Source organism: Dasypus novemcinctus, unplaced genomic scaffold, assembly GCF_030445035.2.
Source record: "Dasypus novemcinctus isolate mDasNov1 unplaced genomic scaffold, mDasNov1.1.hap2 scaffold_215, whole genome shotgun sequence".
NCBI classification, from domain to species: Eukaryota; Metazoa; Chordata; class Mammalia; order Cingulata; family Dasypodidae; genus Dasypus; species Dasypus novemcinctus.
Genome location: NW_026688187.1, coordinates 42,984 through 55,499, shown reverse-complemented (window position 1 = coordinate 55,499; position 12,516 = coordinate 42,984). Strand labels below are relative to the sequence as shown.

Genomic DNA, 12,516 nt, shown 5'->3' with positions numbered 1-12,516 from the left:
ACAGAAATGGGAGTTAAAGCTTAAATTGGTGCAGAATTTCTATTGGGGGTGATGGAAAAAACGTGGTAATGGATGATAGTGATGGTTACACAACACTGTAAATGTAATCCACTGAATTATATATCAGTGGTTAAAAAGGGAATTTTAGGCTGTATATATGTTACTGAAATAAAAATGTAAAAAAAAACAAAAGAGTAAAAGAAAAGTTTTACCATATTAATCCTAATCAAAAGAAAACTGGAATGGCTATATTAATATTAGACAAAGTACACTTCAGAATGAAGAAGAGTACTAGGGATAAAGAATAGTAGATCATAACGATAAAAGGATCCATTGGTCAAGAGGACATAACAATCCTAAATGCTTATGAACCTAATAATAGTTCCAAATTTCACGATGCAAAAAACAATAGAATGTAGAGAAGAACAGATAAACACACAATTATAGTCAGGGATTTCCATACCCTTCTCTCCACAAATCATAGAATCAGTAGTCAGAAAATTAATAAGTATATGAAAGACTTGGACAACACTCTGAACCAACCGGAACTGAGTGGCATTCACCCAATAACAACAAAGTACACATCCTTTTCAAGTGCACACAGAACACTCACCAAGAGAGACCTTATTTCTGGGTCATAATACCAGTCTCAAAACAATTTTGGAAATGCTGGTAAGGATGAAATGGTACTTGAACAATGACCGCCATGTCTGGGCTGAGTGGGAGTCTCCAAGTCTATTTCTATAGACCTCTGTTCTTGCCCCTGCTCAGGTAACTGTCTATGCTCAAAGAGATGGCAAGGTTGTTTTTTCTCCCCAAATTATTATGTCTCTTAAGGGAAGCAGTAGCTCAAGTCCTTATCATCTCTCTTAAATACAGGGCTTCTTTAAATTATTTCATTTAAACAACAGAATGGGGGGAACAAAACATTCAGCTCCTTTGTTCAGAGCCCAAACTGGCTCAATGGGTATCCAAAGCATATACTGCTTTTTGTACTCTCTAATGAACACTTAGTTTTTAAAAAAAATTTTTTTAAGTGAGTACCTTCAAATTTAGGATTAAAGGAGACCAGAAAAGGAAGAAATCATGGAAGCTGAGAAACTAGAAGTTACCTTATCATAGGAAGCAGCCGTGAGGTCATCATAGTCGGAAAGCCAGGGGTGCGCCTCAGCATCCCGTTTTGCCATCTCCTCCAGCTCTGCCTGCAACTTGTCCCAGAAATCGACATCAGACTGTAGAAGGGAAGGCAGATGGAAAAGGGAGATTCACCGGGACCACCTCCACCCCCACCCACCCTAAGCCCCCCTAGGATGGATTCCCTAGGGCAGAGTTCTTAAACTTCAATGGGCTTAAGAATCACATGAAGAGCTTTTTAAAAATGCAGACCCCCAAATCCTACTCCCAGAGATCGTCATTCAGTAACATGCGGGGAAGCCTAGAAGTCTGAATTTTTAAAAGGTTTCTACCCCCACCAGGCAACTCTGCACAGATGATCCAGGAAGGCTATGAAACACAATGATCGTTGTCCTTGATGTTCACATACCCACTTTCTAAAGGAGTTTTTCCTCCTGGGTGCCTGCTCCTGTGCTACCTACTCTCACCTCTATAGCTGACTTGGCTCGTTCAAACTCCGTGTCAAGGGTAGATGTATTTGCCGGACTTGTGAACTGGTCAACCCAGGCATCTGATGGACCCTGTGACAAAAAAGGCTGGTCAACACCACCACCACCAATGTGCTACCGACTAAACATCCACTAAGCACTACCAACCTGGATGCTTCTGAGAGGAAGGACATTCTCCAATCTCTTTCCCACCCACTCCAGACCTGGATGCTACCAAGAAAAGCTGACAACAATCCCTTCCCCACACTGAACCCATGACCTGGGGCACCAGCTGGCTCTGCAGCGGGACCAGGATGTGACAGTGTCCTCCTACCTGCTGCTGTATAAACTCTGCTGCCCACTGCTCTGCCTGATTTCGGCCCGACCCTGCACCGGACTCCAGAGACACCTGCCCCTCGCCAATCTGCCGCACGAATTTCAGGAACTGGGGCACAGAGACACATATAGGCCACTTGGGAGAGGACCTCCAGGTGTGCACTCTCATCCATGCCAAAGAGGACCTGTACTCTCCCCTCCCCCAGAGCATCTCTAGCTTCAGGCAAGTTATGCTAAAGACCCTGAAAAAATCAGAAGGCAAAAAGAAAGGGCTTTCTGGCTGTAAAGATATAAGAAGACACCAGAAGAGAGAAAGGAATTAGTAAGCAAGGAAACAAGGGAAAGAATACTGGAAGAGGAAAGGAGGATCCTCCGTCTCCATTCTCCAGACAGGAAGGAAAAGACTTTATATTTCATTCCCTCTCTTTAAACTAATCTGGGGTAAGAGAAGCAAGACTCTTGCCTTCCAAGACCAGTCTGCTGAGCAAAGAAGCAGTGGGATGTGGCTCACCTCAGAGTTAGCCAATTTGGGGTCATCCACCTTGGCCACAAACTCACTAGCCGTGTGCTGCAGGTCCTCCTCGGGATGATACTCATCGTTCCTGGTACAGGAAAGGACAAGCTGGTTTCACACATTAGTCTGCCACCACCTGCCCCACATTACTCTCCACTCCTGGCCCATGGCAATTACAGTTCCTATGGGGGAAAGACAGGGCACAACCAATCCACTCTCCTGTTGAGGACCTACAACATCCGGGAGTGGAAAAGCACTAGCTGCATCCTCTTATCTCTCACTTTCCCAAGCGTATCTTTGGAGAGAGAAGGAATAGAGAACAGCAAGCTTGCATCAGAAAGGGAAAGCGGGTACATAAAGTTATGGACTTTTAGTAGGATACAGTCAGGATTCCTGACTGCGTTTGAAAAAATGAATTGACAGGGGTAATAATACAAGTGGAAATCTTAAAGACTAAAGTAGAAAAAGAAAGGACTGCAAGGTAGTTTCAGAGCATGGATCAAGAAGGTTATGGGAGGCTGGGAAAGCCATCCGATACTCCTCTCACGGGGAACCAGAAAGAAATAGCTGGACTCACCAGCGATCAGTGGAAGTTGTTCCCTCAGGCTCTCCCAGCCACAGCTTCTCTTCAGACTGTTCCAGATATTCCTCAGCCCAGCGGGCAGGCGACACAGATAAGGAGTCTGCAAGGAGCAGAGAGATGGGGATTCACATAGCGTTCAGCGAGGGATCAGGGAGAGGGAGAGGACTACATACATCGATTCTCTCCACCATGCCAAATCTGATGACACCCTGGTGGCTCCCTCAGAGATCCCTGGTCAAAAGAAACTACTACCAAATCTTCAATATCCTCTTCAATATCCTACCCACTCCCCAGGGACCTAGGGCAGAAGTTTACTGTGAGTTGAGAACCAGAGACCAAATAAGGAGGCTCAGGGAAAGATGAAGGACCAAACCCTTCCTCTCACAGCACAGAGACCTCAGTGAGAAATAGCAGGCACCAGGGCTCACTTTCCTCGGAGGAACCGCAGGGCACCCGTCAAGAGCTATGGGAGCACAGAAGTAGCCCTGTCCCTTATCAGAACCTCTACCCAGACTTCACAACCTCCCAACAAAAGGGGCCTCATTTCATCTTAGTATGTCCACCAAGAGACTCTGAAGGGCAGAGTGCTAGGCTAGAATTAAAGATACTAGGGTCCACTCTTCCCACTGGATGTTTTGTTTTATTTTTGCTTTTTTCACTTTTTAACTGAGGTATAACACACAAACATCAAAGTACAAAACGTGTATCAAACCCAAGTATGCTTCTGGATTAATTCCTACATACAAATACACAGAGAGAACTGCCAGCCATTTGACGTTACAGAACTCCTACAGGAGCTCCCCGCACTCCCTCAGTCAATACCCATCCACTGCCACTCTCCAGAGGCAGTCACTACTCTGACTTTGTCACCTCTGATTAGCTTCAAGTGGCTATACTTTCAAGCCTAATTCTAGAAATTGTCTTAGAAGCTCTAGTGACAAAGAGCACTGTGGCAACATCAGAAAAAAACAGCAAGGCAAGAGACTGAATCATGGTGCTGAACTGTTTCTCAATCTCCAGACTCTGCCCTTCAGTACCTGGGAGCCAGAAAAAAAGAACAGTGAGATCTATTCAGTGAGGCCTAAGGGGTGAGTAAACACAGAGAAGGCACCAGCCTGTAGTGCTTTATATCTTTCTATCCTGCGTCCACTTCAGTACAAACCAGACAGTGAAATGGACATCGTGTCTTCATCCCTAATCTAAAGATATGACTGTTGTTACTTTTAACAGAGAAGGCAAATTTATCCCCCCATATTAATGAATAACTTTCTACTCTATTTTAACTAAGACTTTTCCTGAATAATATCAACCAAGTAACCTCAACATCTAAAAAAGTTAACTCAAAATATGAAAAAAAAAATGGATCAAGACTCTCAGAATAACTTGTAGTTGACACTGGCATTGGTATATACTCTGGAGACTTGAATCTGTGGACTGGCCATGTGCCTGCTGGGCCCTGAGCCTCAGCAGAGTTGCAATACCTACTCTCCCATTCGTTAGACTTACCCGGTCAGCTAACAGGGAGGAGAAGATGGTCAACCACCACACCAGGGAAGCAAGAGTGCCTACAACTGCAACCAGGAGAATCGTATCCATCAACCATGTGGGATCTAAGCCCCCTCTCAAGTTAGAGGTGGAGTGGACATCACCATCCCAGGATCCACAGGATGGAGGATTAAAATATGGATTAGAGTGGACTTACTGGTATTCTATTATAGAATTATTGGGACTCTAGCAATTGAAGAAACCGTATCATTGATGTGGAGACAGTGGCCAAGGGAGTTACTGAGGGCAGCGAAAAGAAAGAAGAGATGTGCTGTGGGGGCACATCTGGGACTTGGAGTTGTCCTGAATGCTAATGCATGGACAGATGCTGGACATTATATATTCTGCCATAATCCACTGAATGTACTGGGGGAGAGTGTAAACTACAATGTAAACTATAATCCATGTGGTGCAGCAGTGCTCCAAAATATATTCACCAAATGCAATGAATGTGCCACAATGATGAAAGAGGTTGTTAATGTGGGAGGAGTAGGATGGGGTGTGGGATATAAGGGAACTTCTTATATTTTTTAATGTAATATTTTTTAAATATTTTTTTAAAGGCAATTAAATTTTTTTTTAAAAATTTGTAACTCTCAGAATATACCTATTTGTAAATAAGTTATATATTACTAATACGATGAAAGATATGGTTGGCAGGTTTGTTTGGTTTTTTTGGCCAATTAATTTCGAGGCCTCTCAACAATTATATCCAGGTTCCCCTCACCAGTTCTTCCAGGCAACATTTCTTTTTCCTTTGACCCCACTAGACTGCTGGCTCAGGGTGGAGACCTAGTAAGGAGTTGTTTTATGCTTAAACAGGCTTTATAATACCTTCTGGTCCTTCAGTCCCATTCTGTTGAAAAATAACCAGCCTCTCCCTCCTGACTCTGCAGTCTTCTGACTCTCAAGAGTGCAGTGTTCTGGGAAAGCATATTCCAGCCACAAGTGCTCCTCAAATTAACAGAGAGCACAGTTTCTGTGAAATGCTCCCAAGGACAAGAAGCAACAGAAAACCTACAAAGCACCAGGACTTTACAGTAGATATAAGTCAAATTAGAAAAAAATCCCAGAGGTGAGAAAAGCCATCCTTAAATGTCTGTAACTGGGCCTGTGACCATATTAGCCACAAGACTCAGAATTTCCTGGCATTGGGAAACTGCTCCAACAAAGGAGTCAAAATAAACAAATGGCCTTCACAATCTTATTTGGGAAATTCTTACAGAAAATCTGATCCATTTGGAGCAACTAAAGCCTAAAGGAGGGAAAGGTCTGTCCGAGGTCACATAGTTTAGAGTTTGAACCAACAACCTAGTCACCAAATTGGCAATGCAGAATGTTCCCCTCCAGATCCTACAGTTTCTCATTGTGTATTCATTCCGTCTAGGCATATTTACCCCAAACTCAAAAGTCCAAAACTCCAAAAGCCCCACCCTTACCCATGGAAGTTTCTGTGTTTACTGAAGAGCACTGTGGTAAAGAAGGTTCTAGAGTCAGACGACCTGTGTTCAAATCCCAGCTCCACCAGTTACTCACTGTGAGTCTTCAAACAAGTTTCTTAAGCCCTCTGAATTCCCACTTCCATTTCTATAAAATTAAGAATAACAACTCCTCATAGGGGTTGCTGTGTAGACCAAGTGAGATAAACTATTATCAATACTGTCTGCTCATGAGAAACCCATACCAAAAGGAGAAAACATCGTGATGAGATTGTTATTCCTTTTATTCCATAGACTCTTCCTCTCCCCTCCAGAGGAAGTCTATTGGCAGTCTTCTACTGCTGCCCATTGCTCTTCCTATGAAAGTGAAGATCTGTCTCTCGTGATTATCATATGAACCACGCATGCCATGTTAGCCAAGGCTGTCTAAATGAAAATACTCTGAAATACGTGTTTCATTCCTAGAGCTGAGCAAGCATAAAACAGAGACTTATTTGGCCCAGAATATTTGGAGTGAGGGGAGTCAATCAAGAAAAACAACAGACTGAAAAATGAGCCTCAGGTAGAGTGGCAACGGTTCTGCATCTTGATTGTAATGGTGGTTACACAAGTTTATACATGTGATAAAACTGCATAGAATATAAACACTTATACAACTGAGTGTACAGAAAATGGGTTAAGTCTATTAAATTCTATGGATTGTACCAATGGCAACTTTTTGGTTTTGATATTGTACTGTAGTTACACAAATGTTACCATTAGGGAAAACTTGGTGAAGTATACACAGGAACCTTCCTGTACATTATTTTTATAATTTATAATTATTTCCAAATTAAAACCAAAAGAAAAAAAATAACTTCATGGTCTTTTTCGAACTTGATTATAGGATCTTATAACAAGGGGCATTGAAGAATAAGAATTAAGAGGAATATAATCTTTTCTCATGCTCAAACTCCTTAGAGCGATAATTAACTTATACATCAGTATAACAATATCCACCACAAATGCTACAAGAAAGATATTAAAAAATGAAGTACTAGAAAATTAACTTCCTTTAGTTCCTTCTCCTAGATCTCAATACATTCAATAAATACTGAAGGCCTATTACATACAAAGCTATATACTATTAATAGCAGAAAGGACATTTTTATGAAGGTATACTCCCAACAACTCAACTACCTTTCCCTGTTTCCCACATCTCCGCCTTTATGAAGCAGGCACAGTTCCAAAAAATATACAAAAAATAGAAGAGAGAGAGGATTTAACAGGTGAGGCAGGGCCAATATTTGTTCTAAAGTTGTTTTTCACTCACAGGTTAAGAAAGATTTCACTGGCTGTAAGGGATTCAGGTAATTGTACCAAAAACCTCATTCATCTCAAAGCTCTTAGTAGCAATAATTTTCTTTCTGAGTCATCAAGAGTGACCGATGCCCACATTATAACAGCAGTCTCTCGGTGGTAACAGACAGCACACAAGAGTCCAAGGTTTGCATCCAAAACTGAGTTTCTGTCGGGTAGAGAATCTCTGCTGCAGCTCAAATTTTAACTGGAGGCAATTCCACAGGAAAACTCTCAATGGCAGTGAAAGGAGTATAAGTACGGGACCTGGAGTCATGCAGACATGCCTTTGCATACCACCTCTGTTACAGAACGATTTTAGACCAAGTATATAACCTTTCCAAGCCTCAGTTTCCTCATACATAAAATGGGCAGGGGGGAATACTCACCTTATAAGTGAAGACCAAATGAGTTTAAGAATAGAAACTTAGCGCTGTTGAACCCAAGAACACCTACTGCTCTACCTTAACTCCTCCCTATGGTTGGGGAAAGGAACCATGACAAAAGGGACTAACAGCTTTTATTAAAGGTAGGTTTTAGCTGTTAGGCTTTTGAGTTTTTCTCTTTTGCGTGTGAAGAAAATCCTATCTTTAAGGGAAGATAAATTAGGCAGGAGAGAAAGCAATTAGGTCCCATTTATCATCTCAGAAAACTCCAGAAACTATAATGACTGGAGCTCCCTGAGAGTCTAGATACTTGTAACTTTCTCCATCTGTATCTCTTGTTATCCTTGATTTCCAAAACTGGAAAAAGGAAAAGAAAAAAAAATTTTTAAATAAAACAAAACTGGAAAAAGACTAATGGGAAAAGAAAAAAGGAAAAGACTAATGGAGCTTCTCTTTGAGAGCAATGAGGAAGTGGAAAACTGAGGAGACCACCTTTCCCCATGTCCCCCGTCTGGCAGGCTTAGGGAAGAAAGGTCAGTCCCCAGGAATGGAGTGTGCAACAGACACTCCAAGAAGGAGCAAGGTGGCTGAGCCCCTGAAAACTGGCCAAGCATGAAGAGGACAAGTTGCAGTCCTGGCAGCACAGCATAACAGGCAGGCCCCAGGGCCTGAGGTCATTCAAGCCAGAGTCAAATCCCAACTCCACTACCTGCAAAGCTATGTTACCTTGGGCAAATTACTTACCCACTAAGCTTCAGTATTCTTTTCTATAAACTAGGAATAAAAACAGTAACTACCTTAAGGGTTCCCTTAGGAATTAAATAGATAATGCGCTTATCCCAAAGCCTAAAACACAGTAACTACTTGACAGCCATTACTTATTAATTTTTATTATTATCATCAGGATATGATGTTTGTCCTCCAAAACCATATACTTCAGGTCCCTGAACCCCACAACCCCACTTTCCAAGGTCCCAACTGTGTTCAAGATGACATGCTACAATCCCAGGTGCTGTGTGACTATTTCTCACTTCCTGGGTAACAATGCCATCCATATAACCTCTATGGATCCATTCCACCAAATATAATAATAAGATTTAGATAAAAAAGAGGTAGACCTGACTCCCTGTTCTCCATATATATGCAGAGAAAGAGAGAAAGGGAGAGAGAGAGATCCATAATCTCTTATCCAGTTCAAATTCAGTCCTCTGCTTATTACATCTCAATAATATTTCTGAAGGGAAATCTGGCAATGAGTCAAGAGGCCAGAAAAGTCATAAACAGCTGAAATCACCCTATACCTTAAAATGAATTAAGGGAACAGTACAGAACTTTGCTCCATGGGAGCCATTACAGATTTTCCCATGAACAGCCTCACCTGTTACTTCAGAGATGAATTCTTGGGACCAGTCAGTCTCATTATAATCCTGAGTTACATCCACAGCATCTCCAGCTGCAAGAAACTCCTGGGCCCAGTTCTCAGACAAGGCCAAGTCTGCCACACCAGGGGCTTAAAAGAAAGAGAAAGACAACTAAAAAAGAAGAAAGGAAATACATATTCCATCACACGGAGGGACCCTGAGGGCTCTATGTCCCTTTTATCTTCTGCATCTCAGTTCCACAGTGCTGTCAGCATCCAAATACAAAATCCCTTTGATCCTGCCTGCATGTAAAATAGCAATCTCCTCTCCTACCAGACTCTGGACCCACCTCTTTGGGGAGCCTGGCGGAAGTTGGACTGTTCAATCTCCTGCATCTCTGCCAGGAGGTCATCCATCTTGAAGGTCTGAGGGGCACGGGACACAAGAGCTGCATTCTGGTCTTGCAGGAATTCGGCCACCAACTGTCAGAAGAGAGGCGGCAAAATTAACCCACAGGGTCAGGAGGCCCCAGCAAAAGAAAGGGCCCTGAGGGATACAAGGAAATGGAAACCAGAAAAGAGAGACATATAAAGAAAGATAAACATTTTCTCTACAGATTTCCATAGATTTAGAAACACTCGAACAATACGTGAAAAAATGAAGCATGGGAGCTAAAGCAAATGTCATTAGGGAGGAGAGTCCAAAGATTGAAATATGGGAGAGCCAAGTTTAAAGGTCAAAAACACAACAGGCAAGAGAAAATGTGGCAGGAATGTTACATTTACCTCATCTTCAGAGGCTGCTCCCAAAGGCTTAGAGACCTAAGACAGGGAAAAAAAAAAAAGGAGGCAATAAGGGACAGCGAAGATCAGAGGAAAGCAAGTCGCTAAAATTCTGGCTCTACCATTTACTAGTTACATGACCTTGGGCAAGTCACATAACTTCTCTGGGCCTCAGTTTCTTCATCTACAAAATGGTAGCCTTCACTATATATATAAAGAAGTACAGTGCTTACTACAGTATTTAGGAAACACTCATTAAGTGCCAGCTACTATTCTTTCCAGCACAGTAGAGAAAGCAGTTTATCCCAAGGTGTCCACCACTTGGGCTTTCCACCTCAAGAACACTCACCGCCTCGGGGGCTGGGGTTCCAGGGGGCCAGGGGCCAGGCCTCAAGCCCTCCTGACGCAGGGCCTTGTCCTGGGTGAAGTGCCCGGCCAACTTCATGAGCGGGTTGGCGCCCCCGCACTCGGCCTCCACCAGCTCCCGCATCGCCATGGTGACCAGCCGCTCTCTGATGGGCAGAGAAGGTTTGCAACTGGGGTGGGGAAGCCAGACCCGTCCCCCCAAGCCCCAGCTCAGCCTGCACTGCCCAGGCTGCTCCACCCCTGCGCCCTTTGCTGTGGCCCCCACCTCTGCCTAAGAGTCCGAGGAGGGCCGGGACCCCCTCTCGCCCCACTCAAAGGCCACCTCTTTCAGCCTGGGCCTCTCCCGCGGCCTCCGCGTCTGCGGTCTCAGGAGGCGGGACCCCGCCAGCAGCCGGCCCGCATTTTGGGATCTGGACCCCAGGGGACTCCAGGGGGCGCTTCCCCAACCAGGGGCATTGGTCGAGCAAGAGAGGGCGGGAGCGCCACTTGACGGGAACCCCAGTCCCCAGACCCCCGTCGCCTGGTGAGCACCGCGGGAGGGGCCACCCCCTCCCCTGGCGTCACCTGAGCCTCCGATCCCCCCGCTCGGCCCGGTCCCGACCCGCCCCTCCCGCTCCCCCGACCACCCCATCTCCCCCGCTCCCGTCGCCGCTCCAGCTCCGCCCCCCGGGGCCCACGAGGACGCGGCAAGGGCGGGGAAAGACGGGAATGCGTCCACGCGCCCCCTGGAGACCCGTGCCCACCACAGGAGCCTTACCGCAGACCTGCCGCGGCACCAGGTGCGGGCTGGAGGGGGAGGGGGGCGGGAGCCGGGGGGGGGGGGGGGCGGGAGCCAGGGGGCGGGGCTCACGCTTAAAGGGTCCCTGACCGCCGCGCGACCGTCGCCGCCCGGAAGCAGTTGAAGAGGCGGGGCTTTAGGACTGCGGTGCCGCGAGATGGAAGTCGCCTCAGTCTTAAAGGGGAAGGGCTCCTTAAAGGGGAAGTCTTGGAGCGCCGGCTCTAGGTTCGCGGACACCAGAATTTGTTTCAAAGAAAACTCAAAGAAGAATGGAGCTTGGGGGGGGGGGGGGGGGGGGAGGTTGCTTCTTGGGCTTTGGGAGAAAGCCGAAAGCGCAGAGTCCTGGCTTAGCTCATCCTGGCTCTTCCTGGGGGCGCAGTGTGACCTTTCCCTTTTCCAGGCCTCAGTTTCTCCTTCTATGATGGGATTGGCCAGTCTTCCTAAGCCCTGGAACAGGTAAAAGAAAAACCTTAATACGGGGGCTCCGGGAATCAAATCCGGGGCTTCCTCCAAGCTCCCAGTCTGCCCCCTCCCAAACTCCCCAACGGGACAGCGTCACAGTCTCCATGGAGACGAAGACCTACCCCCCCAGTCCTTCTGCCACCTCTGCGTAATGGGGAAAATAGCACTGAATGATGACAAATTCCGGAGACTAAAATAGGGTCCAACGCATCCTGAGACCTCGAACTGGTAACGTACACAGGTGCAGAGTGAGTCACTCCTCCCCTCCCCTCCCTCCTCGCCACTGGTCAGGGTCACCTCGGTGGCCTTATTCTCACCACTCCAACTGGGAAAGAAAAGACACGCTGTAAGATGCTTTCAATTTTGGAATACGAACCCAAGCCTCAGGCCCCACCATCTGCCAGGGACTTGGCTCAGGTGTCAAACCTCAAGGTCACTGGGAAACAAATCCTGATACCTCACCTGGCTCCAAGACTAAGGGAGTGTGATGTCAGGTAGAAGGGCGAGAGGGGCTCAGAGCTGCTGGTAGGAGGGCAAGTCCCAGACTGAAGGACCTGCCCAGCCCAGAGTGCAGAAGAGGAGAGAGGCAGACAGCAGGTGGCGCCCTGGGCCAGCTAGTTGCTGGCTGTCCTGCACCTTTCAACAGCGGAAGCCCCAAGGGACGGGAGGGACTTAACTGTGTAAATGCATCCATGGGAAGATAGAGAAGCTGCCCTGACATCTCTGGGGCACAGAATGACACCACAGGCCTGAAGACTGTGCAACATTTCTCCTTTTACTTGTCTTTTCATTGTCCTTCGGAGGCCCTGATCCCACTACCCCTTTTCCCCTGGAGCACTCAAACCCTGATCTTTGGGTGTCCACTGTTCTCAGGCTGCCTTAATAAGGAAAATACCTAATTCCTGGTAAACCAAACCACACCAAGAGAAAGGGATGTCCTCGGAAAGTGTGTACTTTAAAAATGAGGACCCCCGAAAAGGGTAATGTATGACTGTAAGCACATGACATGGTAGAATTTCAGATCA

The 12,516-nt window shown here is 45.9% G+C and overlaps 1 protein-coding gene across 22 annotated transcripts in view; it reads right to left on the bottom strand.

Moving 5' to 3' along the window:
- The window catches only part of LOC101425137 (peroxisomal targeting signal 1 receptor), a 36,863-nt gene extending 24,784 nt beyond the window's left edge, over positions 1-12,079 (bottom strand). For 3 of the 22 annotated variants that reach the window (XM_058292693.2, XM_058292690.2, XM_058292686.2), the window contains exons 1-10: positions 11,009-11,476; positions 10,235-10,397; positions 9,889-9,924; positions 9,453-9,585; positions 9,121-9,252; positions 3,029-3,134; positions 2,449-2,539; positions 1,936-2,046; positions 1,602-1,694; positions 1,113-1,232 (exon numbers count right to left, since the gene is read on the bottom strand). In XM_058292693.2, the coding sequence (XP_058148676.1) occupies positions 1,113-1,232; positions 1,602-1,694; positions 1,936-2,046; positions 2,449-2,539; positions 3,029-3,134; positions 9,121-9,252; positions 9,453-9,585; positions 9,889-9,924; positions 10,235-10,381 (969 nt within the window). In that variant the 5' untranslated portion in view covers positions 10,382-10,397; positions 11,009-11,476. Of the gene's footprint in view, positions 1-1,112; positions 1,233-1,601; positions 1,695-1,935; positions 2,047-2,448; positions 2,540-3,028; positions 3,135-9,120; positions 9,253-9,452; positions 9,586-9,888; positions 9,925-10,234; positions 10,398-10,516; positions 10,890-11,008; positions 11,477-11,613; positions 11,817-11,953 lie in introns of those variants that run through there. The other 19 variants (XM_058292691.2, XM_058292688.2, XM_058292702.2 and 16 more) reach the window with 16 other exon arrangements.
- Between the last annotated feature and the right edge of the window lie 437 nt (positions 12,080-12,516).